At 46.1% G+C, this 27,958-nt stretch overlaps 1 protein-coding gene across 4 annotated transcripts in view; it reads right to left on the bottom strand.

The window, feature by feature from the left end:
* GRIK4 (glutamate ionotropic receptor kainate type subunit 4) overlaps nt 1-27,958 on the bottom strand; it is a 132,291-nt gene that overhangs the window by 69,089 nt on the left and 35,244 nt on the right. For all 4 annotated transcript variants that reach the window (XM_086626856.1, XM_086626859.1, XM_086626860.1 and 1 more), the window contains exon 2: nt 6,030-6,194. In XM_086626856.1, the coding sequence (XP_086482982.1) occupies nt 6,030-6,194 (165 nt within the window). The remainder of the gene's footprint in view (nt 1-6,029; nt 6,195-27,958) is intronic.

Below are 27,958 nucleotides of genomic sequence, written 5' to 3'. Positions count from 1 at the left end.
AACCGAATGGCACTCCAAGGACTACCCCAGCTGGTGTCACCTCCCCACTGCCATCCCAATCAGCCACGTTGCTCAGAAATGCTCCTCCAGAGCAGCTTGTGCAGGCAAAGCCTCGCAAACAGAAGGCGAGACCCCCTCGTGCCTGCATCCCCGCTCTCCAAAAGGCGCCTATAAACATGTGCTGGCCATGGCTCATTCCAAAATGCCAGACCTGCCTCAGCATCTCCACACACTCGGCTCCTTTCTCCCTGGAAAGACAAAGTTGCATTTGCTCAACTGGCATCAAGTGGCTGCTTTCTGAAGAAAGAGGATACCACAGGGGAGAAAGGAGGCACCGCGACTCCTTATCAGTTCTGGCAAGAGCAAGCTCACAACAGTTTCCTATGTAAAAACTAAACCACCACATCACAAAGCTGAGATTTTAAAGATAGTGCCTCTTCACTCTCAAATGGCTGGTCTGTTTCAGAGCGCCATCCTCACTGCAGGTCCCTGGCTTACATGTCACACAAGCTTTTGTGATGGTTGTAAAAAGTTATCTATTCAGTGGCTGGAAAAAGGAGCTGGAAAAATTCAAACCAGAACATATATTTTATAGTGAAGGGAATTCATCAAAACTGCTGTACTACTCATCTGAGCAGGTCTTCTATCAACTTCAAGTCTTTAAATCAAGACTGGATGTGAAATGAAAGCCTCTCCTGCATTCGGGGTTTTTTAGAACAACCAGCTATGGGGCTGAGTGTAGCGTTGTGAATGTCTACAGTCCATTTTCTGCAGGAGGTGAGACCACCTAATCAAGGTAGTCAGCTGTGGCCTTAGACTTTGTAAGTCTCCATAACCTCATGATTGGAATATGAGGCCAAAAGCTGAGGACTTAGTTTGTCACTCTGGGGAAATGGTTTTACTTCTCTCCAAGTGCTACTTGGGGGGAAAAATCCACATACTGCTAGGTCCCTACAGATTCTGATTGTTCTGGCTTCTTACCAAAAGTGCCAATGATACGCAGACATCTTCTCTCAGGTTTTCCTTCCTTCCATGCTCTCTCACCCTCCACATCTCAAGCTGCTACAGAACAAGTGATGTTTTTCTGCAGCATCTTCAAAGGAAGCCAGTGCTTACTTTTCCTCAGTGCTTAAAAATTTACAGGCACTTACACCTCTTCAGAAGATCCTTTTAAATAAGAGCACCAGCAATTTGAAAACCCCGCATGCTATCTCGGCTGCCCTCATCGGTCCCGCTCAGCTGCAGCAGACCCTTCGGGTGCTTTGCAATTCAGCATCTAGGAGGAAAGCGCTGCTCCAAGTCCTCTTTACCCACAGGTCATTATACAGCAAAAGTCCTGGGGGGAATTCTGTCCTGCATGCAGGGGAAAGTTTGGTGAGCACTTTTCTTCTCATCTCTGGTATCGAGAACAAAAAGTGGGTTAAGTAGTCATAGCAACAGAGTTGCAACAACTGCCAGAAGAAAAAGACCTGGCTTATCACTCCGAGGGTGAAACATCCAGTAAAATTAAGAAAAGTGAATGGAAACAAAGTGAAGGTGCCTGAGGCAAAGGTTTCGACCATGTTTGGAAAGCTGCTCTTGTAATCCAAACACACTTCCTATTTCAGAGCATTACCTGACGCTGTTAGTCTCCACAAGGAGAAAAGACTCAACCTTGCTACCATCATGGGCACTGCAGATTCAGTCAAGCACTCACAGGGATGTAGAAAGGAATCATGAGATGGGACGTGGATACTGCTGATCATCCTTGATCTGAAGGCCTGAGATGTCCCAAATCTCCTATTCCAGCCATTTTCATGGACTGCCTGCACTCAGCTGTTCTAAGTTAACATCCTTGAGGGCAGTGGGACAGAAAAACAAGAAATAGGCTTAGCAAACCAATTTCTTAACAACACTTAAAATACCTAAGTCTTTGAAAACAAAACACCCAGGGGTACACCCTTCTCTGCTGAGACCTGCACTAGTTCAGGCAGAACAGAACCCCTCCTTCCATACTAGCAGGTCTGTCCTGCCATGTAAGTGAGAAAAGGCTGTGTGCGTTAGTTTCCATAAGTATATTTGGGAATTAAGTACAGGTCTGGACACTCGGGAAACAGCCAGATATGTTTGAACGGAAGATGGAAACATGTATTTATTCTTGAACACGAAAAAGCACAACAACAAATGAGTGGCTCTCACATTACATACGTATGCCCATCCATTTAGTCATGGTCAGATAGTGCCTTTCACCTCCTGGGATCTCAGGGCACTTGGCAAGCATTTCCATGAACTCTTCCTGTTCAAAGCACGGCTGAAAGCACTCCGGTGAGAGCGTCCACCCATGGCACAGAACACAGTATTTCTTTCACTGCATACAGATACCTGATGCAAGAGTTTCAAACAGCATGCAAAGAAGATTCTTGCCTCTAATTGAAAATAAATGAGCAGGGAAGGTATACAATTATCTCAACATTTCTATGATTGCAAAACGTATCAGAGGATCTTGAATGACAGGGACTGGTCAGGACGGGTTTCTCATACAGAAAACACCAAGTGCATAAACAGACGGAGCTATTGAATGTGCATCCTGCACCATGGCTCCAAGACTGCTCCTGCAGCAACCTGTGCACTTCTTAACAGGAACCCGCAACCAGAGCAGGCTTAAATGGGAAATCCAACGGGAGCACAAAAACAGTGGGACAGTTAACAGGACGTTTGAGCCAATGTCACTGAAAGGACACAGCAGGCACTTTGGAGGATTTTTAATTTTTATTTATTCACACCAAAATTTCAGTTACTTGCCCACTCTGACTGCTGTCCTGCCTTGAAATGTTTGGATTAACAACAGAAAGATACTTAAAAGGCTGATGAGATGATAGGAGACAAGGTGACAAGTAGAAAATCTGTCCCTCCCTGGACATCAAAAGGAATAAGGTGGTTTAGATAAAGACATGATTAAACAAGTCCTTTTGGATCTCCATAAAAGGAGCTGAAACATCAAACACGGAGAGAACAGGCTTCACTTATAAAGGCAAAAAAAGCTCTATCCATAACCTTTCACTGCAAACTCATTCCAAAACACAAGACTTTACAGACGTTGCATACAGGAACAGTCAATGTTTGTCTTCATTCATATATAAAGCTGAAATAGCAAACCATGCATGAATGTGATTAAGACTGACTCATATTTTACCTGCTACAGCAATTGTGATTTTGTGGCCCCCCTCACAGTAAGATGACTGAGTCAGTCAGGAGGAAAAAAGAAAAATAGCTTGACGCTAAAATAAAAACTAACTCTCAAAAAGTTTTTCTTCTCTTAAAGCACTAATTTTACACAGAATATCACTGATGGGGTGTAATCACAGCATTCCTAGATCAGTCCTTTAAGCGTGCTAACTGTGATATTTAAGGGTGATTCAAAGGGCGTGAAATTTGAGAACAGTATTAAACAGATGTATAACAGCTTTGCAGTCACAGGTTAAAACATCTAAACTGCTTTTATTAATATTACGTGTGATAACAAACATCAGTGCCGTTTTAAAGCTGAGAAGTCAGACATTTGAAAGCCATGAAAGCCTTGAAATTTAAGTTAAAGGATCTGATTCTTCTCTGCTACCAGTATAAATCAAGAATAACTTCAGTGACATTAATAGCAGAGCCATGCAGAATCCAGATTTTTCCTTTTGTAAGAAACGCTTCAAGACATTTTTCCCTCTGAAGAAAAGGCAAATACCATATTGCAAAACTATTTGAATATTCACTTCACCGAAATCAAATCAGTTTGCTTCGATTTCTACTTTTTACATGCTATAAGCCAAAAGAAAGAAAACAAAGAAAATCACCCTGAGGTGAAAATTCAAAATGGAAGATTGTCTCTTCCTCACTTATCCCATTTCCATGTTCTCCCCAAACACCACATTTGCTGAAATCAACAATTTCTTGCATAACACGTCATTCTCAGCAAATTAGTATTCTCCTGCCTGAAAAAAGCTCCAACAAAAAAGTTTCTGAGCAGTGTTACAGGGGTGCAAGTGAGAAAGAAATCCTGCTCATGATCTGGACCACAGCTCTAGGGTCACTTGGCAATCAAGCTTGTTTCCCGAGCAAAGTTAAACAACAGAAACACTGCTACATGCAGAAGATTTATGAGGAAGGAAAAAGAATGGAAGTAAAGAAGCTACTGGTTCTGTCAAAGACACAGAAGGCTCAGGCAAGCAAGCAATATTCTCTCTTCCTAGGAGGCTCGCTGGGAGATTTGGGATACTTTCAGGGGCAAACTGGGAATGCACTCGGAAACCTGGGCAGTCCCCATTCTTTCTGCATGGCCTGGCCAGCGAGACTGGATCTGCCCTATTGCTGTGCCAAATGACAGTAAAAGCAGGATGAGCACAACCCTGAACGGATGGGAAAGACCAAGAAAAGTTAAAAGGGATCCAAAAAGGTGGAGAATTGCTGTTTTAAACAGTCCCTGTGATGCTGCATGTGATGATCTTAATCTAGACTGCCTCATGGGTGACAGGCTCTATAAATAGACATACAGGTACTTGCTGAAACACACTTTATTAACTGAACGCTTCTATAAATAATGCAAAAGCTAATTCAGGAAATGAAGGAGCCATCTGATGATCTCGCAGGCCTACTGAGCCCGTGCTGCCAGGTACCCAGGGACCTGCCCCCAAGCAGCACTGGGTATGTGGCTCCACGGGGCCTCCCAGGCACAGGGATGCTCAGTCCTGTGCAGAACAAACACCAAAGCTGTGTGAAAAAACAGCCCGCTCTAGACCACAACATACTACCCCTTTTGGGTAGTATGTATCCCCATACACCTTTTGGGGATACCCTGCAGATTACACAGCCTGGGAACAGAGAACCACAGGGAAACTAGTCTAAAAATCCCTAAACAAAAATTTTAAATAAAAATGATTTCTCCAGCTTTTTCAAGACAACTTGTGGCCAAAAAAAAAATAAATTATAGTCCTCCCTTGAACTCTAAAGGTCGTCTTAAAAATTATTCTAAAAGGAAGCTATCCTATTCCAAAGGATTTTCACTCTTACAGGAAGAAGCTATTATAGATCTTTTCGGTTCCTTTCACTCGGGCTCCTGAGAGGTCTGTGGGACACTGACCATCAATTTCTTTTATATTCATCAGCATGGAGTTGACATGTTGGACATCTAGAGGAACAACTATAGTAGAGATCTGTTTGCATTAAGGGACTTGAAAGCAAAGTGGGAAGTGTACTGCTCTTTCAAAATTAGCTCTTTTTAATCCACATGATTTTAAACAGCACTTGAAAACTTCACTTTGTGCAAACAAATCCACTGCCAATCTAAAGCACCGGAGGAGCTATCATGTTTGCTGACACACAGTGTTCTGTGGGGTTTTAAAAATAACTTAATTGCATTGAACTTGCCCAGAGTCTCTTATTTGCACACCATTAAGTACTTTACAAAGGAGCATCACCTCCTGTATCATTACCTCTGTTTATTGACACACAGATTAAAGAAAATAATTTGTCCCAAGCTGCTGAGCTGAACAGTGGCAAAACTTATCAAGGACCCAGATCCTCTCAGTCCATGCCAGGGCTCACCTCACAACACCACACTAAACCCTCAAACGAAAACTGGTCTCAGCACTCACCCTCTGAGCCTAACCTCCCCTTCCGTGCCGCTGTGCCCCTGTGGTGTGTGCGTCCAGGCAGGACCAGCCCTTCCCAATGTCTGTCTGGCACTGGACACAGCATGAGTGCTGCTACAGGTCCCACCTGCATCCCAGGGGGATGCTGCGCCCACATCCAGACTGTACCAAACCCCTGCACCGGACCTGGCTGTGCTCGGACAGCTGGGGCAGGCCTGGGGCTTTGCTGAGACTCACTTGTGTGCTAGCACATGTTGATCTCTCAAGTGCTGATGGATAGAGGAGCTGAGAGGAGCTTCTCACCTTGCCTATCACACAATTAACCTCTGCAGCAAGAACGGCATGCCAGACACCTCCCGTGAGCCGGCAGAGATGAGAATTGGGGAAGGATCAGCTACATGGAGGGGTACTTACTGGTTTCTGCTGTCTCATACTCGCTGTCTCGCAGCAGCTCAAAAATGTCCACCTCCACTTTGGCTTTCCCCACCCGCTCCGGCGCGCGGTTGATGCGGTTCTTGGCCAGGGTGATGGAGAGCCTCTCCCCTCTGCTGCACTCCATGGGGTCATCCAGGATGGCAGCTGCGGGAGCAAAGGCATTGGCAGCGGTTAGGTTGGCAGGGACCCAGCCCGGCTCCGCACACCTCCCTGTCCCCCCTGTTCCCAGCACCCCTTCGGGATCTCCGCTGCCACGTAAGCAGCCGCCGCGTTGGTACTTCTGGTCCTGCCACCGCTATTGTTAGCGCACCCTCCCGCCCACGCCCAGCCCTTCCCGCCGCTTCGCCCACCTCCTGGGTCTTGCCAGACACGTGGGCAGCAAAATCTCTGCAGCAGTGGCTGCGTTACCTGCTGGCACACTGCAGCACGACACGGCCGCCCATGCTGCCGGGGTCCTGGCAGTGCCCGGCACCCGCCACAGCACAGGCACCCACCGCTCGCCCTGGGTGCTCCCAGAGAGGGACATCCAGCTGTGCAGCCCCATGCAGCCCGGATATGGGCACTGCTTCACATCCCAACAGTGGATGAATGTCCCCAGATAGCCTTGGTTCGCTCGTTTGAGAAAGTGTTGGTACGGTGCTGATAGCTGGAATATTTCAGGAAGCACGTGGGTAGCCGTGGGTGGGAAGGGACAAATATTTTTCAAACAGAAAGCACTTGACTCTTGAACTCAGCTCCTGGGCCTGCCCACTCAAATCTGTGTTAGGCAGAGGGAGACAGTGTGCGGTATTATTTTTATTTTTTTGACGGAAGGCAAAAACAAATTGGGAGTCGAGCATTAATCACGGCGTTTCATTACAAGCTGGCACAACTTCTGCAGCCCAGTGGGCTTATCCTTGCTAATAGAAGGGCTCCTCCCAGAACGCAGCTATTCAGTCCCACCTGGGGAAGAGTGGCATTGGGTTTTCTTGTATATATTAGAAAAGGCACCAATGCTTATCTTCCCTTTCCAAAAATCACTCCAAAGGGAACGCCATTTGGAACTGCTCAGGTGTAGACAGAGTCGCAGCTCAGCACCGAATCAGGCCCCGCACCACATAGGTTAGCAAGGCAGGGATTAGTGGGGCTCTGCTGGTTTGCGTGTCAGGGAGACACGGAACTAGCTACAGCAGCTAGGTGCCTTGTTGAAGCTTTGAAACACATCATTGTGCTGTGGCAAGTTTGGTTTTGTGGGGTTTTTTATTAGGTAGGAAAAAACAGAGTGAAACACGTAAATGAGCTGGCAGCTGAAGTAAAATACATCGGCTATAAACAGGAGGTATCCTGCCTCCCTAAGAGCAAGGGCTGGGAGCAGAGTCCAAGGATACACATGTTTGGAAGACATAGCTACCAGAACCGCCGTTAAAGAAGCACAGCGATGTTGTGCGGTAGGTGGGACTGAGAACACGGTCCTCAGAGGGCTGGTTCGTGCCTTGAAGGTCCTCATTGCTCTCCCAGTGCGCAGGCAACGCTTCACTGCCACCAGCACACAGAACCTCCAACACAGCCCAGCCTAATGAAGAAACCTGTCTTGAGTCCAGGCTCCTTTTACTTTGGCTCTCCTGCCCCTAAGGCTTGCTTTGAACCAACCCAAATCTCAGAGCACAGCCCAGTTGCAACAACCAATTTGCATTGCATTTCAGGGCTCTTTTCTCAGCCTTGCTATGCTCATCCCAGTGGGATCTCTTCTATCATGACAAACCTGCAGAGCACCTCTGCTTCCCAGTCCTGCCCTGACCCTGGCTGTGGAAGGTAACTAGATACCAAATCCACTGGTGAAGCAAAGGTGCTCCACGCTAACCTGATTTATTTTGCATCCCGACGATATCCACTCAGGAACTTCTTCTCTTCCTACTTTTTCCCAGTTTTACAGGAGCTAAACTGAATTAAGTACTGATAAAGAAACACACAGTGATACTTCTTGTACGACACACACAGATGTCTTGGCGAACATTCCCAGTCCTTCAGGCGACACCATCTCCTCTGCTCCGCTAACACGCAAGAGCCATCATTATCTGCAAAGCTAGGGCAGTTAATCTTAATCTCATTATGCAACAAAAAAGGTTGTGCTTCCTCTAAGGCTAGGAGCATGGATCACAGTTTTTTTTAAGGCATCGATATGGCTGGTGACTGCTCTTAATTACAAAGAAGTTGGAAGACTAAAGTGCCCCAGCCAGCAGCTTGCTCAGCTCCCCACTCCTCTAGGAAAGCAGCAGAGAAGAAAGTCCTGAACAGGCCCCACCTTCTCATATACAAAACTGTTTGGTGTGCGTAAACTTTTCACTATGGCCCTGTTTCCAGGAAAGGGTAAAGCAATGCACTGAATCTGATGAACGTCAAAATGCTGCTTACGTTCCAGGTGCTGACATAGCAAAATTAAAGATCAGTGGTGGAGGAGTGCATGTCAGCATTCTTAGATTCATTATTTTCTAAGTTAAAGCTTCAAAATCACTAAATTGGACAACATTTTAAAGCATTTTCTTCAACTGCCAGTTTCCAAACAAAATTCACTTCCACTAATGTATAGCTTACATTTTAAAAATAAAAGAGTCAAAACCAAAGCACTTCAAATAATTTCCTCAGGCCACCTAGGCACAAACGTTTGCACAAAGATTTTTTTTACTCTATTCAGGATGGGGTTTTCCATTTTTATTTTTGGAAATCTTGAAAACTTTCCTACAGCTGAGAAAAAGAAAAAAAAAAAAAACCACGACCAAACAAACCAAAACCAAATCCTCTTTCCCTACTCAGCTCTGGTTGAATTTGGACTTTGCAGCGCACCTTCGGCGCAAATACATGAGGAATGGGAAAGTGCCTGCAGCAAGTGGCAAGTTTTAGAAAAGAAAGGAAGCCCCAAATGGCAGGAACAAACCGCACTGCCCGGTGCCAGGCAGACCGAGGAGCTGGGGGCTACTGAGCCTCTCTGGCAGCAGAAACAGAAGAGGGGCCGCACTTCTTCAGGCTCCTTTCATAGAATCACAGAATGGTTTGGGTTGGAAGGGACCTCAAAGATCATCTAGTTCCAGCCTCCCTGCCATGGGGGGGTTGTGATCTATCAGACCACACTGAAATGCGGACTAGGGCCTGGCATCCCTGGGTGGAAACCTTTTTTCTGCATGACACAGGGCACAGCTGGACAGCCTGAATCCCAGGACGGAGGTGGCAGTGGCACTCCTAGAGCCCAGCCACTAATCACACTACATCACTGCTTCCCATCTCCCTGCGGGGCTTGTGACAGAAAACCAGCAAAATTTGCTCACTTGCATTTTGGGAGACTAGTTAGTTTTACCAAATATTAAACTAGCCCCCAGAACAGACTAGGTAATGAGGCTGAACTAATCTTTATTTATTAAAGCTAGCTGATGAAAAAGGTCATTTAATGTTTAAAAAAGGTTGGTTTTAAAACTTCATGTCTTGGGACACAGTGCCAAGGCTCATCTAATGGTATCATCATTAAGTATGAACGAAAATCTTTATAGAAATTCCCTTTCATCTATTCCTGTCTATTAAATATGGGAAGATGCATCAAGTAAATCTTTAATCCTGAAAACTTACAGCAAAGTCTTTGAACTTTGTTGGCCTCAAAAATCATTTCTATCTTCCCCATCATAATAAATGTCTCCAATCTAGACTGCCTTCTCTATGAATTATGAGAAAAATATTTCAGAGGGAGTCAGGAGCACCTGGGTATGTGATGCCCAATTCAGAGCTGCTCAGGATTTCACAGGGACTGAGAGTCAAACAACTTCAAGTGAAGCCAGCAAGGACTGGCAGAGGCTGAGCTTTTCTCAAGGATAAATAGCCTTTATATAGTAATAATTCTTGGTTTTATTCACTATGTCCAGGATTTCCTTACACTTAACAAAAAACTCACAAACCCAGGAGGCTACAAACCAGAAGAGATTATCACTTTGGATGTGCATTTAAAACAGTTCGGTTACAATTGCTCAAGATTCAAGCAACAAGTGACATTCAACCATAAACTTCCATCGAATGCAAATTTCAAATGCGACACTCAAAGTTAATGATTTAACAGCAAGAACTAGAAAAGCGTTATTAATGGTAGCTAAAGAAATGCCAGACGACATGATGGTGCTCTCTGGGAAGAAGAGATTTCAATAACTTTCCTACAGGTTGTCCTCACTTCAGTGATTTTCCAGCCCTCAGAGGCAGGCAGACACGACGGGGGACGGGGAGGCAGGGGTCGGTGCTCTCTGATGAGACCTGCGTGTGTGTATGCATGCATGTGTGTGAGGAAGGACATTCATTCGTCTCTCACTCTGAACAATCCCGCCCTACTCCTTTTTGCCAAAACAGTGAACGGGGGGACAGGCAGTGCTGTCAGCTTGTGTGCTTTCAGCAGGGGAGACAGCTGTCTTCCCGGAGCTGGGCTGAGACACAGCAATTCGTCCTATTAAGAGCACCAGCCAGTTTACAGACAACACTGAAATGTAATTCTTTCCACCCTCAGCTGGGTTTCGACCAGTGCTAAAAAAGCAGAAAGCCTCCGCTCCCCCCGTTCCCCCAAGCCACGCAGCTCCGCGGAGTGCTACCCGCCACCAGCCACGTTCACAGCATATGCACTCTGACAAGCCTAATGCGATTGCAAGTTTTACTACACAGCACTACTTAATTCATGATCCAACCAAGATCTAATGAAGTAGCATTTTTATAACAATAACAGGGAACAGATGTTACCGGGAGGTTTATACACTGCTACAACAAACAGCGTTCAGCTGACCTTTCCCTGTTCACTTTATTAAGTAGCATTACATTTTCTCAGATGCTTTCCATACCATTGAGATGTAAAGCCACACTCAGGAACACAACTGCCATCTCAAGTCATCTCTTGAAGATGTAGATTTAACAAAGCACTGGCTTAGTAAACATGGTATTTCACTGTTCATAACCTGTCCCTCCAAGTTAAAAAGATATAAAGCCATCCGCAATATTTCTCAGGTGTCTCCTCTGACAGGTTAGGATCACACCAACAACCTTTATTTATATTGTAAACACAGTCCTGAAATCCTCTATGTTCCCATGATGAATGGACTCTTAAATTAACAACTGTAACCTCAGTTCAACCAGGTTCAGACACACGGAAGATCCAATACCTACCACCGGAGCTGATCAGTCCTTAGTCTCAAAACCAGGAGCACTTTAGATCAAAGGCATACTGGAAAAACATACCGTTCTTCAAAGCACCAAGGTCTTGCTCAGGAACACCTGCCTCAGGAGATGCTCTGAGACCTGGGGGAATCACCCCAGACCTCCACATCTCTCCAGCTCCCTGACCACCTTCACTACCCTTATCAGAGGAGACTCACCTGCAGCTGCTCCTGACTTCATTAACCCCAAACCAGCTCAAAAAACATAAGGCTCCAGATTCATTCAAGGGGGCAGTTGATTAAAAACAGTTGCAGGATTGTCTTATTCTGCACATTTCCCCTCTGCTGGATACGGTATCAACCCTTTAGGCTGTCAATACAGTAAAGAGTAAGAAATTTGCAGGCTTCCCCATTACAGGGCTGTCAAGTATAGCTCCAGTGGAGAAACAGGTGGGATTGTGTTTCCATTATAATCTCTGAAGCGCTGCTTAAAAATGAAATAAGGAGTCATCAATATGCCATTACTCTGAGAGGAAAGGGGATCTCATCACGGAAAAAGAAAATCTAAAAACATAAACTCTCCTTCACAAAGAGACTTGATAATGTTTGTCTGATCAGTGCAGCAGAGGGCTATTTATTGCTCTTGGCCAGCACTTGAAATCTGCATTTAAATGGAGCTTCCCTCTCATTTCTGCTATCCAGAGAGAGTGAATTGAGGAGAGAGAGAGAAGGGGAGACAAAAACAACTGAGGGCTTTAGTTTCTCCTGCTTGAAACACCACCTCTCTTTTCTCTTCTTTAATAACTGCTTTGTGTACATAAAATCAGAAGAACGTTCTCTGAGTTCAGGAGCTTCTGGGAAGATGGAGAATGCTGTTGCACTTCTCTGTCCTTCCCGAACCTGCTGTACCTGTCCAAGTGCTGGGATGCAAAAAGCCTCAGTGGGGGCAGGTCATCTTTGTGCCCCAGCAGTCACTTTCCCTCTGGTCCAGGCGGGTAAAAGCACTGCCAGACGGCTCCTCCCTCCTCTGCACACACCTCTGTGAAACAGATGGCTGTTCATCCCCAAAATGGGGCAGGAGCCAGGGAACACACTCCAGCTGCCATTCTGAAGGCAGGCATCTGCCAGACAGGTCTCATCTCACCTCTCACTCCTTTGCTTCATGTGCAGGAGGAAAACACACTAATGAGACAAGGTCCGGTTCTTCCGATAAAGATCAACTGCTTTTCCGAATACAAATCTGGCTACAAGGCAGGCAGCAAACACCGTAAGCATGAAGACAGAAGCAAAAGAGCACAAAGGGATAAGAAAGGCGTCTGAAATGGAAATGTCCTGTCCAGAGCTGGCTAATGCAATCTGAAGCCATCCTCTCGTACACAAGCAGGGCAGCAAACTGAGGTCCTTTAAAGCCAACACAGACACTCCTACAGGTTTCCACAGCTTCAGACTTGAGGCACGCTGTAGCTATGGATAAAATCCTGATCTGAGGATTCAAATAGTGTGTTTGCAGCCAGATAAGTCCTATCTAAACCCCTGAAAAGCCTGTCAAGAGACTTCCCAAAAACGAGGTGAGAAATGCAGGGAGAAGGAGGAATGACTGTTTCAACCTTCCTGAGGTGTAAGGTCAAGGCTGAGACAGGGAATAAACAATTATGGCTCTGAAAGAAAGGGATCTCCAGCAGGACAGGCTGGAAGAATGAACGAGAAGGGCTCTCCGTCTCACGTGGGCAGGGTTTGCCAACAGAAAAGGGAGGTGAAGGTCTAATGCTAAAAAGTGGAATGACAGGAAGGTATGGTGGGACACCTTTCCCTGAAGGCATCACCACAAACACCGTCCAGGGATGTTGCTACCAAGGGCACACAGAAGCAGACAGGTACCAGGAGGGAAGAGCCTGGTGTCAGAAATCTCCCAGCAAGAAAACAGGCAATTCCAGTCACCAAGAGCCTGTTTCTGCACGTGTACATGGTGTGGTGAGATGCCTTTTTGTTTCCCTGAAGCTTTGCTCACAGCAGGAGGTATTCGTAACAGTGCTCTCTACTGCAGATTTTCTGCACCTCTGAAAAGCCTATCTGGACTGCAATTTGCCACAAAACTTGAGCTACTGGATGCATACCTACCCATACCCACACAAGGTCAGCCCAAGTGCCTAAATCTTATTTTCTTAGGAAACCAGCCTAAAAACACTGACTGAAGTTGGAAACATCGTTTTCCTGTCTGTCTTTTGTTTCAATAATGTCAAGTTGAGTTTCAAGAGAAAGGTTTTCTACCCATTTTCATTGTCTCAGGTGTCTGGCAGCAGCTGTGGTTTTTGTGGTTTTCAGGAGAGCACTGGGAAGCCCTGGTGGGGCCAGTAAACTTGGCAAGACCAGAAAACAACAAGAACTTAATTAAGTCAGTAGAGAGTATAAATACAAGAAAAATAACCACACAAGCCCCAAGTGCCACTTCCAGGCAAAGAAAAAGAATGAGGAAGGAAGAAACAATGTGTAAAATTCTAAGTCAAAAAAAAAAAAAAAGCCAAAAAACAAATGGGGAAAGTCTGCTAGGATTTATAGTTATAATCATAGATTTGAGAGATGGCAACGCACGATGCAGCTGTGGGGCTCTGCGTTTGAGAGCAGGCAGCAGCCACCGGTGTGGGAAAGAGGCTGCCACAAGATGGGGAGGCAGGAAAGGAAATCACTGCAGAGCCCCAGACGTAGCAGGACACTTTCCTGGTGTCACACTCACAATAAGCATGCTCTGCATCTACGAGACAGACGACCACAAAAGCCCAGAGCTCCATCTCCAGAGGTGGCTGTGTTTCAGGGGCAGGCAAGGCTATTCCAGCATATACGCAACTCTCTGTGCTACTTTGGGATTTGCTGATTGACGGTGATGTAAGGAGAGCAACATTTCCAAAACTGACACTTTGCCTTTTGCAGAGGGAAACATTTCCAGCATGCTTCAGGATTAAAGGAATTTGAGGCCCCTCTAAAGTCAGTGGTTTTCCATTTGCGTGAGGCCTTTAGTGACCATTTTCCCCTTGACCCTTCCTGGGATCTTAGCACTGACAGTACATTTGCTCTCCTTTCAGTATCTCTCTGGTTCAAGGATGGAAGGGCTTTGGCACCACTTGCTGATTCTTCACAGGCTGGCAAACAGCAGTGCTTTGCAGAGGATGCACAGCCTAGACCGAATGATGGCAAACATAAGTGCCAGGCCCCGGTTCTAGGCTTCCCCCAGCCAGTTGATTAATTGCCTACACAAAGATAGCAAATAGCCTTGGACATATCCCCAATGTCAAGGTGAGAAGGGGAAAAAAAACCTGCAGGAGCGACAGAATCTAGGGGTTTGCTTTCACCAATATGGAGAGCTTCAGATATTTTGCACCAGCTTTACTCTCGTTACAAACCATTAGCCATTGCTACTATTACAAATTTCTAAAAGATGGATCCAAGGACAAGGATCTGCCATGCTGAATGTAGATACCAGATATGACAATTCCTTTAAAGATATGAGACAGACAAATGATAGGTGGAATGACTTTCATTCTCTTATGATGGATGAAGAACAGAGGCACAAAGAGATAAAGCGACTCCTCAAGGTTTTGAAAGACCACATGGCAAATAAACAGAGTTAATATGGACTTCAGAAACCCTCGTTTAGCACCTTAGCCTTTTTTCTGACTGCCACTGAAACTTGACACTTCTGCTTCACAAGTGCATCATGAAAGCCAAGCGAGTACTATTAACAGAGCTTTTGGGAGACAGGAACCTCCAGAAACAGCAGCATATTAAAAGAAACATGTGTGAAGACAAATGAAAACTAGGTCAATGCTACAAGGCTGAGCACAGCATGGATGGAAGATTCAGACTATGTTTGGAGCTGTTACAGTCAGTGGAGAGGGTCAGGCCCTACGGGGATATTCAGAGCACCTAAATCAGGTAATAATTTTCCCCGAACAAGCTGGCCTTTAGAGTCACTGCTCTCTATGCACCTGCTCCCTAGGAAACCTCACTGCCTACCTCTCACCACCTCCCAGATGTTGATGCAGAGATGTGCAAGGGAAGAAAGGGTGGCCTGAGAGTAGAGGTGATCACAGAGAAGCTGAGTAGAAGATGAATAAGGGTGGGAGAAGGTGACATTGGAAACTTCAGCCCTATCGCAGAAGATCCAGATGTATTAACCTACACAAAAGAGTTTGATCCAATTATGAAACAATGACACATGAGCCCTTCACTGACGTGCCTCAGGATTGTTTTCATCTCTTTGCTTTCTGTTAGAACAAACAACTTTTCCCGCTGAGTCACACTGAAATTAGATGCTAAAGAGCTGCCACACCAGATGTGGAAACCCTTCAGATCCAATATCCATCAATCTACACAGCCTCTATTTATTTATTTTTTGCCACTCAGCCTTCAGCAATTTAATAGGTTACTTTAATGTCTTCCTGCCTTTCCTCTTTAGTGTGCTCTGCTCACTGCATTTTTTTCCCCTGATGACTTCTTCCCCTGACTTCTGGATGGGAAAACAAAACAGGAATTTTCTTTTCCTTGGACTCTACATGGTTTTCTCTCCCTTTCCATCAGTCTTAGCAGCAAACTGCTAATTCATCTAATCCCAGTTTGCATACCTGTTTGCTAAGATAATGATGTGTTGCCAGAAAAGAACTACTTTTTCTTTGCTTGTGTACATTGTGGCTCCTGTTCAATCCCAAATCTGCACCTGTGCCCACCTGCCTTGCACTGAATCCACACTGCAGCTGAATGCGTGACTGCAGAACTTCGGTGCCCCAGACAGACAGTCACTTGTGACAGAGTTGAACCAGCTCAGCCACACCACCAAGATTTCCAAAGGCCCATCTTCTGCTTAGAGCACTGAGCCTTCTGGCACCTCCTGCAAACTCCACCATCTCTAACACAACCTGTGAGTTTCTCAAATATTCATCCTCACGATACCTCCATAAAGCAAAGAAACACTACCATGCCCATTTTGAAGAGGTCAAGAAACATGGGGATATGCAGGAAAGTTGAAATTAATTAAGATCTGAAGGTAATGTGCACCAGTTACAGTACATTAAACTCTCGTGTGGATGCTCTCGTTTGGGGAAAAAAAAAAAGCAGCCCCACTTTGTTGTTAGATTACTTTTTGAGAGAAGGGATCTACAGAGACTTAAGTGACTAAATGATGCACAGTAACATCCTCGCTTGGGGCAATTTGTCTTAGAATCTTCTAAAGATCATCCCTATACAGGGTGACAAACATTGCCTGGAGAATCCTTGGCACAATAGAAAATAACCACAGAATCCTTAAAAGTTATCAAACTTTTCCCAAAGAATCTCTGAGTTTTCTAGCACAATGCTCTTCAATGTAGATAAAGAACAACTTTTAGGCAAACAGCTTTTGCTTTCAGCTTGGGAGCTCATTACAGATTCTCCTACATCTGCGCAACGTGGAAAAGTTTTAAACATGCTACACAGGAACAAGAAAGGGCAAGAGAAGAGAAAGAAAGGAGAGCAAAAGGCAAGGATAAAGAAAAAACTCAGTTGCATAGACTAAATTAAATCAGACACAAAAATTCTTAGTGAACAAGGTGAAAGAAACCCAAAGGAAAAGCGACTCCAGACTCTAGGCGTGACGGAAGAAGCAGCACGCTAATGCAAGAGAGGAATCGGTGCCAACACTGGGTCACGAACGAGACATACCAGAACCAGACACACTTGTCGAGCAGAGGATGAGTGGAGTGAATTACATCCCTTGTAGTTTGTTATGCTGCTGCTTAGAGAGGACACTGAACTAGTTACATTAATGCAGCAAGGAACTGGATCAGGTTCACAGCAATAAGCTTAATTAAACAGAGTTATCCATAGGCTATAGTTTATGTTATAAATAAGCAACATTTATGTCGATTAATTAAAGTCATGGTTCAGGTCATTAAATCTTCCTACATTCAACCACCTTAATGAAGATACCTGCAAGAGCTGAATCCAGCCACAGACATTTCAATACTTATGACCCCGAGCACAGTCCAGAGGGGAGGGCAGGAGGACATGGGATCTTGCCAAGACACCCTCCTACCGTGAGAAGGCTGGGACCAGCTTGCATTTCAGTGGGTGGTCAAGGCTTCTCGGCTGGGGGTTTGCTCTTGCTGCTGTCACACGAAGAGTTAGGGTTGCTAGCCGCAGGCGGCACCACATTCGCCCTAGTTCTCAAAGTCTGTGAAAGGCATCTTAACACAACACTGAAAACATCTTCGAGACAGCGAGCTGTGTCAGCTGCCCTCATGGATCCAATTCTTTTTCATTATCCCAGCTAGCAGAACTCGCCTGGAGAAACAGGGCTGCTTTATCATCCTCCCCAGCCTCTTCCCACATGAGAGATGTACAGGGCCACCTCCGGGACAGCAAACTGCTATCTCACCCTCGAACACCCAGACCTCCCCTCCCCATCACCCCCTCCTTGCCATCCCTCTTACTTTGTGCATCACAGTCCGAGTCTCCATGCTCAAGCTAACACCACACATGTAGAGTTAAAGGGGAAAAACCCTGGCCCTTATGAAAGACTTCACTCCATGAGGCTTGAGGTTTAAAGAAAAAAATTCCCATTCAGCCACCGCTCTGAACTGGGATGAATTGAGGCTCTTGCCTAAAACTTATTCCAATCGGAATATTATGAAAACAAGAAAGATCCTTTCTCCCCTCTTTTTCAACTTTCTGCTCCTTCCTCCCACAGCCTGAGAGGTTTTACACTGCTCTAGCACTTCAGAGAGTGTCCTGGTTGCTTTGAAATGAAAAGCCAGCTTGGGAGGCTATGGTTTGCCCAAGCTCATCTATCACATCTGCTCACAAACCCAGTGGTTATTAAAAATGAGAGCTGGTCAAATTATTGTTATATTTTTACCACATTCAGAATATTATAATCATCCTTCCCTGCTACCCCCAACCCCTCTTCATGAATCATTCACGAATCTGTCCTGATTCCTGCAAAAGAGCTGGGCTCATGCTTTGGGCAGAACAGATTTTCTGCCCGTGGAGCACAGCCACAGCCTGTTCACCTTAGCTATACCCGCACACAGAAACAGCACCTTGGCTTGAGCCGACCTGCCAGGACACTCTGTGTGGTGCACGGCCCAGTACCCAGTGACTCTGGAGGGAGTCAAGATGAGGCCCTAAGTCACTAATGAGCCCATCAAATGGTCCCAACAAATTCTGCAAGGATAATTATCAGCTCCTTCATCTCTTCCACTCTTTTCCCTTTTTCTTAACACAATCTTACCAGATTGGAAACTGACTAATAACAGTAATAATAAAATAAACCTCGTTTACAATCAGTTGCAGGACTGGGGCTATTTCCTCCATCTATTCACCACCACAGAAATTGCCTTTTAAAAGGATAACAATGATTGTGAGGGTCCAGTCATTACCTTGAAACCTCACATTTTGATACATCCAATGTTGTTCTCTTATATAAATAACAGTTATTACTGTAAAGTGATTTTCCCCCTTCTGTACTTCCAAAGAGTTCCTGCAGGAGACGGCAAAGAAAATGGGTTCCATTAATACTACACTTAGGCCCTGTTGCTTTCACACTTTAACTCCCATCATTAATCTTCTAATGTGTCTTTAAACAAATGTCATTTATTCCACAGCTCTCTGGCAGCTATTCTTCCCCGTCTTCTCCCCTCCCTTTCCCCCCATACCCTCTCCCATGAAGTAGGAGCTCTTCCTTCCCTGACTCATCAGTGGGTGTTGTGCTCCTGCCAGTCAGGAAAAAGCATTTCAGCTCTTCTTCAGGCAGTTTGCTGGTAATTACCAGAAAAATATGAGAGCCCACAATCAGGAAATACACATCAGAAGGAGCTGTGATGGGAAGATTTCTGTCCTCCCTGAAACCTTGCAGTAAGAATCACAGGATGACTTTGCTGAAGAGGTTATTCTAAACTAATCCTAGTTAGTTATTCTAAACTAAACCTCAACGGAGCTGGGTCCTTGTGCAGGCTCTTAGCACAGGGAAAACGTTGCCTCTGGCACACAGCATCCTCTTTTGAGCACACTACAAATGCCACTGCCAGATGCCACTTCTATCTGATTTGATGACGATAAACAAGGTTGTTCTTTTCATTACACAGGCACGGGGCAACTGAGTCTGCAACTATCAACTGTTTGCACAGGACTCTGAAACAGCCTGCACCCCTGCCTGCAGTGCTCCATTTCTCAGCAGTGAGAGGAGACGTGCTGTCACCTCCATTTCACAGGGAGCAGAGGCAGCAAATGGATACAGCCCAATTCTGCAGTGGCATTTAGATGTCGATCCTGCCCCTGAGGGGGTAAAATCCCATCCATTTCAAGCAGCTAGTCTCTGCAGGAGTTTTACCATAATGGGAGTCATGCACTTAAAAAGCCTCAAGTGTCTAAAGGACCTGTCTGTCATCTGGGAGAGGGAATTGAACATGCGCCCTCCAAATCCCAGAGCACGCGGCGCTGCCCCGGCCCAAGGCTGGCAGACCTCCTGCCATGCCGCAGCGCGCCGGGCTGCGCCACGCGGTACACCGTGCACCAGCCAGCACAGCTCCGCCGGCATCGCTGGGGTCCTGCTCACACTGCCAGGAGCGCCCGGCCAGAACGTCCATCCAGCAAGGGGAGGACATGCTGACCTTCTAGCAAAGGCAAAAAAATGTTTTGCAGACTAATTAAGCTAATTAAGGCTAATTACACATTAGCCATGAGGCACATGGGCACAGAACCACAGTTCCAGGAGACGGTGCTACTTGAAGACACAACATCCATGAAGCCATCCTCCTTTCCTCATCCCCGTTTGCCAGGAATAATTGGTAACTCAGTCCCGCAGGTGAGCAGTCCCTCCATACAACGTGCAGGTCCATTAGCTATGACATTCTCAACAGAGGAGAATCTCTCACAAAAAATCTCACTTTTGTAAAGGGGTTAACAGCAAGACCAATCCATGAATGGGAACTGGAGATCAAGAAAAAAACCTTTGCAGGCTACCCACCTTAGAGTTACTGATTCTCCCCTGCCTCTACCACCTCTGGCACCAGAAATGGCAAAGATTAATATTTTGAGTTACCTCATGTAACTTCTGGACATCTAGACTCTTCTGTTTTCTCCTCGTCCCCCAAGAGATATGACATTCCCTCTACCCTTTCTAAGTTACAGCCTCTTCTTCATTATCATCTGTCAAGTCCAATTAACATGTGCACTGACATCAGGGAAGATTATTTCTGAAGTCTCCTGTGAGAGCCAGTTGACAGGAGCCTCCACCCTTGAGAAATGTGAGTAAACTCCCCAGCAGATTGCCATCGCTCTTCATGTGATCCTCCCCAGGGAGCCCCAGCGCACGCAACGCCCATCTTGCAGTATTTGCCTTTGGGAGGTCACTTTGCATGTTGGAGAACGTCCGCCTGTGACTGCTTTTTGATCCTAGCAGCCCAGGATCTCCGAGATGCATTGACTAAACACGTATCAGTTGATCTGCTCACGCAAATGTCACCAAACCTCACGAGCAAGATGCTTCCCATTCTTTGGTTTTCCCCAGCTTCTGCTGTTCTGATGGCCAAAAAGAGGCCATAAGAGTTTCCCAGGCAAGAGGAAATAATACCATCTTACCTTTTGCTGAAGTCCCACCTCTGTTTCTGCAGAATCAAGATCATCTCCCCTTTCCCAATCAGCTGCCTACTAGGATAAAAAAATCACAGGCCAATAATTTGGTTGTTTGCAGGTGCCTCCTCTGAGCTCTTTTACTCCCTCCAAACTCAGCAGGCCTTTCACAGAAAATGCTTGGCCGTGTTTCCCATGTTCCTGATTAAACAGTTAATGAGGAATCTGGATAGAGGAAATCAACAGGAAATTAAGGCAACATGAGCCACTACATCCCTCCTATTTTTAACAAGAGAAAGCATTGGAAAAAAATCCAAAACATTTCCCTTGGGAAAAGCGGCCAAAAGCTACAGGGGGAAGAGGCAAAGTGCTAAGGACACTACTTATCCTGGGGAACACATACCACAGATGTTACACTACTATGTGTCCTTAACGCAATGAAGCGCGTTAATGACCAGGAATATTATTTGTCGCTAAGTAATAGCCTGAGGTCATCTGGGAATAGTTTCTAATACAACTGGTTCTGACTATGTCACTTCTGCAAGAGGTCACTTTTTGCTCTTTCTTTAGGTGGATAACCTAGGTTATCCAACCAAGGTTGTGGTTTTTCTTTTTTGTTGTTTTTGTTCGTTTACTAGAAAAAGGTCATATAAAGGAAAAAAAAAAAAAAAAGAGACAGACTCGGATAATTTTTTGGCATGAGAATTCCCTGACAATGTCTTCTAGGCCAAAACTGGTGATTTTCAAACCATGAAGAGAATTAAAATTTCTCATGAATACAAGCCCAGTAAACAGGTTTTTCAAAGGCATGGAGAGGGCTCTCAGTATATCGGAAGTCTCTGAATGCTTGTTTTCTTTTGTGTTTTGGTATTTGTGCAGGACCTGGCACATGGCTTGTGATTGGAGCTGCAAGATACTACTAAAGTACAGAATAAAGGATATTAATCACTTGGCCATGACTTTACTTTTTATATAACCAAAATCTAATACGTATGTATGCTTATATGTATAAATAAACAATGGAAAGACAACTTTTGTTTAAAATCAACTACCAAGCTAACAAGACTTCGACCCTACCAGGAGCAGCAAAGTTCTGTCCCTTTGCTTGAGGGAGGTCAGAAGCAGCAGCCCCATCTCCCCTCACTCTGGAGCAGGACCTCTCAAGTTCCACACTCCGGGACCTCCAACAGACCTTCCTTTTGCAACTAACTCAAGAGCAAAGCACGCACACCCCAATCTCCTTATCTCAAACAAACTTTAAAGTCTACCACATACCTAGACTGAAAAGGTTGGCAATACCCACGGCTCAACATTGAGAGCTTCAATTAAATCAATTAGCGTCCCCATACATGGCTAATATTGGAGACATAGGAGAGGTTTTATTATCCAAATAGAAAATCAGTTTATGTGTCCAGATGGTCACTGGAGGCCCTGTAATTACCATGCTATCACTGTAACTCTACGTGTTTGGGCCCCTTTCAATAGCACCAGTCCTGTTTGTCGGCTTGGAGGAGAGCCTGTGCCATCTGGGCAAGACGAGGTTCATTGTCTGCCTGGCATCCATGGGATAAACACAGCTCCCCCACTCACTCAACTGCCATTTATTGACTCTGAAAAGAGATGCGAGTGACAGGAACAGACTTCTCACTAAAAAGCAGTTTGAGAAACTTCTCGGCACAGAAGGATGCTCTGGGGAGGTGCTGGACCGGGCTGTGCTGTACAGCAGCGATGGACTCTGCACCACAGCGCCAGCTCCCTGCACCTTGCTGCCCTCCTAGCTGCAAAGGGATGCCCTGGGGCTCTCAAGAGATGACAGGGGTGAGGTATGGGGGTAACCCTGGCCAAAATCATAGCCCCAATCCGTCCCATTTTTCGCTCCTCGTCACAAGCCTGCAAGCACTGAGGAGCCAGGAGGGTTTCATCCGCACACCAACACCCATCTCTGATCTGTTCTTCAGGCAAGATGATCAGTTTTAAAAAATAGTGTTTTTTAAAGGCATGAGGCAGGAGACAGACTGCTGAGCTCCTGGCTGCCTGTCCGTACTGCTCTTCTCGAGATGACGCAGCCCCTGAAAAGGGAGCGAATGAACGGGAGCCTCTAAGGCAGCTAAATTAACTAGCTATGCTTCCTGTGCTCCAAAGCGGCTTAAAACTGATGGAGGTCCAGCCCCAGCCATCAAGCGAGCAGAACGCGCGCGGGACAGGCTCAGCCATAACTTCTGAATGCACACCAGCTCCCTACCTTGGGTCACAATGACAGGAAGGGAATGCTCACAGCCCGTTAAATCTCTAACTACTGTTAAAAACCTCCCATTAGTCTCCTCATGTCATCTCCCTGTCTGAAAAGGCAGGGGGAAAATCCTTCTGTTCTCGCACACTTTGTCTAGTCCAACTTGCAAAAGCAGAGGTTTTCCCTCGCTATGCATCTATGCATTAAACACATGTGGTTATGCAGAGGACAGTTACTGCAACACAGCTATTGAAACCAAAATGTTTGTGTATGAATGAAAAATATTATGAAAGGAGCTTATTATTAGAAAGATGAGGAGAAAAACTATGCAAGACATGAAGCCCAATGTAACTCTGCTAAGAGTGAAACAGGCTACAAAAGCGAGCCTGTGGAAATGGATGTATCATTCTCTCCTGACATGACATTGTCTCAATTAAGTTTTCTTATTGAGGTAACCCAGAGGCAGCACAGAGAGGTAACAGATGGGAAAGATTGCCTGTGAGGGTAAGTGCAGGGTTTTCCTGTCTGGAGTTACATGAAGCAATTTATTGTTCTTTTTTCCTTTTGCATTCAGTGTTTCTGACGAGGTCAACAGGGAGGGGGCAGAGAAAGCCTGAATTCAGATTCACATTTCACACATCAGAGAGGAAACAGTCACATCGAAAAAGCTACGGGAGCAGTAACTGAGAAATTGTATATGTGCTTTTTCTCACCTCCAGCTCTATTTCTTTATTTTCTTTAAAATTGTCACATTAACATAGTTTTCAAGAAAAAACATAAAGCTTTTCTACACTTCCCAGCACTGTGCTCTGATGGTTTGCACCACTACAGCAATGTTCCCAGTCACTGCCAGGGGTTTACCCACCCTCCATGAGACCAGGATGTCTGCGGGCACCCTCAGCTCTCCCACGGCAGCAGGGGTTTCTGCAGAGCCCCAGGGTCCCGCTGCGGGCTGGGCACAGCTGTGTGATGGGGGCACAGCTGGGCAATGAGGCCCAGGATGAGAGATTTTAGAAGATGAGCAAAGGCAGGATCTGAAGCATCAACATGGCCACAGCCAAGACAGCCTGCAGCTGGCAAGTATTTCGAGATCCTTCCTTGCTTTTCCGTTCTCATGTAGCATCAGCTGCCTGAGGTGCTTTTTCAGTAGCAGGCCAGAAAGCTGCCAGTTTCCCACTCTTATATAGACCTCACAGAGCTTGCTCATCTCCATGTCGCCTTCAGGCTATGGCAGTGGGCTTTCTTTAGAGACAATCCTGAAATCACTCCAGAACTCCCTCCCATCCCCACGCCTTGTATTTCACATTAAATTAATCAACAGCAATAGAAACTTGAATCCCTGCCTTTAAGTTTCAGAGCTTATTCACTCTTAGGATTTTGCTTTCCAGAAAAGCTTATTTAACCTGACGTTCTTAATTCCTCCCACCCCATGAGACAAAGTCAGAGATTTGCGCAGCTCTGGCATGGATCCGCCAAGGCCCCAGCACTCCATCCGCTGGGAAGTCAGCAAAACCACCACTCTCCCATGGAGAGACTCAAGGACTCGTAGCCTGTTTGGGATTTCACCTCCTTCCTCTGTGCCCTGGCCCTTCTCTGGTAGCTGAAGCACATCGACTCAACACCAGGGGAAGGGCAGGGAAGTCCCTCTGTAAGCGCCTGTCAGCTTACAGGGACCTACAGCAGCATCGGGCTGCTCCTCCACAAGGCTTTTCCTGGTGATGACCCTACATCCAGAGCCGTGTGTGTGTCCAGCTGTTCCAGTTGTTAGGAAAGCCCCAGGGGATGGAGCACAGCCTGAATGCAGTCCATACGCAAGCACCTTCAGGGGCTTTCCCTGGCCTTGTTTAGTTATCCTTTCTCCTCCTCTCTTATTTTTGGGGCTGCTGCTAATTCTGTGCCCCCACCTCAGACCCTCTGGAGCTGAGAGCAGGAGCCCCTCCTCCATTAGCAGGGAGGGAAAAGGCTTCCCCACCAAGAAGAAGCAATGCTAGCAATTTCATTTCCTGCGTATCTTTAATTTTAGTCTTGAATATATATTGCTTACTTAAAGGGGAAAAAAAAAAAAAGAATAGGGTCAATGGGACATCCCCCTGATAGCGTGGGCCAGCACTGAGGAAGAGACAGGGTGAAGACACAACCACCTGCTAACAGCTAGTGATGACCCCAGCAGGTGCTTTGATTAAGAAAGGGCAAAAATCTTCACGATGGTGGCGAACAGACTTTGCCCCCGTATAGGAAAACACGCCAAGCTGACTGGTGGTTATAGATGTAAAAACCCACCCACAGAAGAGGCACCAGCCACAGCAGAGCACTACTAGCCACCGCTATGGCTCTGGTCGCCCTGCGAGGCTCAGGCAGCCTCTCAGCCTCCCGCACGACCTGGCATCCAGGAGCTAGCCGAGCAGTGTTTGCAACACTTGAGTCGATAAGGTTAATTTAAAAATATGAAAACACATAGACAGAAGAAAAAAAAAAAAGAGAGAACACTACATTTCTTGCTCCCCATGTTATCTCACTAAAGAGATCCAGATAACAGAAAACACGACGAGCAGAAATACAGATTTGTTATTACTATTATTTGCTGCAGGGCCAAGGGAAGGCTGTAGAAATGTACCTTCTCTCAAGTACTGCCAAACAAAGCTTCGTTCTTAATTGATTTCTGGAGTGGGACAATGATTGACAAATGTAATTAGCCCAACAATGATGAAAGGAAAATACTTTTCCTTATAGGTGCTATTATGGACATTGCTCTGTACTTGACCTGGACCACGTCTCCACCTCTGAATCCCAACCAGCCAAACGACAGTGCTGACTCTAGGACTTCACTAGGGAAGCAGTCTCAGGCTTATGCACATGTTAAGACTTATGTGAGACTAACAACCTAGCTGGAGATGCTGTCACTAGAGGATTAATGCTGCCCTTATCCTCACATCCACTGTTGACACCACTGAAATCTTTTTCTCACTGTCAAAAGCCACCCTGGCTTCCATTAACAACAATTCTTGAAAGCAGAGCCTGGGGGGGCACGCAGGCAGTGAATTTAAACCCATGATTTTCCCAAGGAGCCCAGTCAGCTGAGCCATCTAACACAGGATAAGATGCCAGCGAAAAAGGACCCTATGGCAGAGCTGAGGCTTTCAGTGTACAAACAGCACCTGGCCCTTGCCTGCGTCCTGCTCTGCCTGGAGAAGTCAACGCATCAGGTGCACCCCTGGGGCTTATGTGGGACTTGGGTAATGCCAAGCGTGTAGCCCCCATGTGGGAACGAACCACCTTTCTGTAAGAGCACAGGCAGGGTCAATTCACACCTTACCCTCTCCTGTGTCCGAAAGAAAACCTAATGCAGAGAACAGATTCACAAAACTATGGCTGAAGCAAAAAAAGTAATATATACATTATATATCACACCATGCCACTGTGGAGCAAAGAAACGTCTGAGGCTACCATGTGAGTAACATCACCTAAAATCTTTTTATTACTCTTTTTTTAAAGCAAAAAATAAACGATGTCTCCTCTTTTATCTCTGCTACCAGGTAGCCTGTCTACATAGATACTTGAAATAAATACATTTAATTTCATTTGAGGCTTCCCATTACAAACTACTGCAAAATCTATAACCTGATTTCAGCCTGGGATAGATCCAGAGATGAGCACACAGTGTTATTCACTATAAATAAATGTGGAGGGGAACAGGGGAGAACTCCTGATTTTCTCCATGGGAGAGATTTCATTTTGGGGCTATTCTTTGAAGCATTTCCATCTAGGAAGCTGCGTGGCAATTACCTCTTCCTCTCCATTTTGGGGTACAAAAACTAGGGACTCAAATGCTATACATGAGGAGCCCAGATCTTTTGTCTCCAAGGCCTTTTTAAGGACAATCTTTTTACAAATGCACAACTTTCATCCAAGGTCACCTCTTGCACTGAATCCAGACCAGCTGCTTACGCTGCCTCTAGTTTTCACTGGAGGCAGAACAAGACACACAAACTCAGGAGCAAAGGTTGACCCTCATCCAACACCAGACAAACCATCCTTTTGTGCAGGAACTTTCTGTATGTCACTTTCAAAATGAACGCTCCAAACAAGAAAAATATTTCCTATTTAAAGTAACTGTCTTGCATTGGGTCTGCCAATGGTCTATGCTAAAGCGTGGGACTCAACGTTCACCTTAGAGTTGGGTTAAAAAAAGACTAGCCCGGGCACCAGCATCATGTCCCCATGGCGTCACCTCCCTGCATCACATGGAGCTGGCACGGCCCCGAAGGTACTGCTTCGGTACAGGACATCAGGAGGCATCAGTCCTGGTCTGGCTGTTCCCCACACCGGAGCCATGGCTCCCTGACTGCATGCCACATCTTTAATTTCCTCTGCCTTGACTGCTCCTCCATATGCTCCGGGCACTGGCGCAGTAACAGCCCATCGGCGGGCACCTTTCCGACAGCGCTCCCTGCTCCCTGGCCTGCTGCAAAGCACAGTGGGGAGGATGGCTGGGGCTTCCCACTCAGCATCTACTGATGGCCTCATTGAAAACCTGCTCCTCCATCTCACCCACCAGGCACGGCACCGCCAGCCCAGCATGTGCATCAGGGTGAGAGGGAGGCTCGGCAGCAGCGACCCGACCTCTTGGCATCACTGACTGAACAAAGCTGCTTCGCAGATGCCGACGCTCAGCCCTGCCTCTCGGTCCCCTCCTCCTCCACACCTTGCCTGCTGCCTCTCAGCACAGCTCCAGCAGGACCAAGGGGCTGCCAGGAGCCCCTCAGATCCTGAGATGAGGAGGACGAGACCAGAAGGTTAGCATGGGAGATGCCGCAGGGCAGAGGCTCACGGGCTGCTCACAGGAGCCCGTGGAAAACACAGATTAAGCCCATCAGTTGGCACTAAAGACAGGGCACGAGGGCTGCCAGTCCTGTGCACCCCTGGCTTCCTCTGCA

This window comes from Tauraco erythrolophus, chromosome 26 (genome assembly GCF_009769465.1).
Source record: "Tauraco erythrolophus isolate bTauEry1 chromosome 26, bTauEry1.pri, whole genome shotgun sequence".
Lineage (NCBI taxonomy): Eukaryota > Metazoa > Chordata > Aves > Musophagiformes > Musophagidae > Tauraco > Tauraco erythrolophus.
Note: the sequence above shows the minus strand (reverse complement) of the source record. Positions and strands in the feature narration are given on the sequence as shown.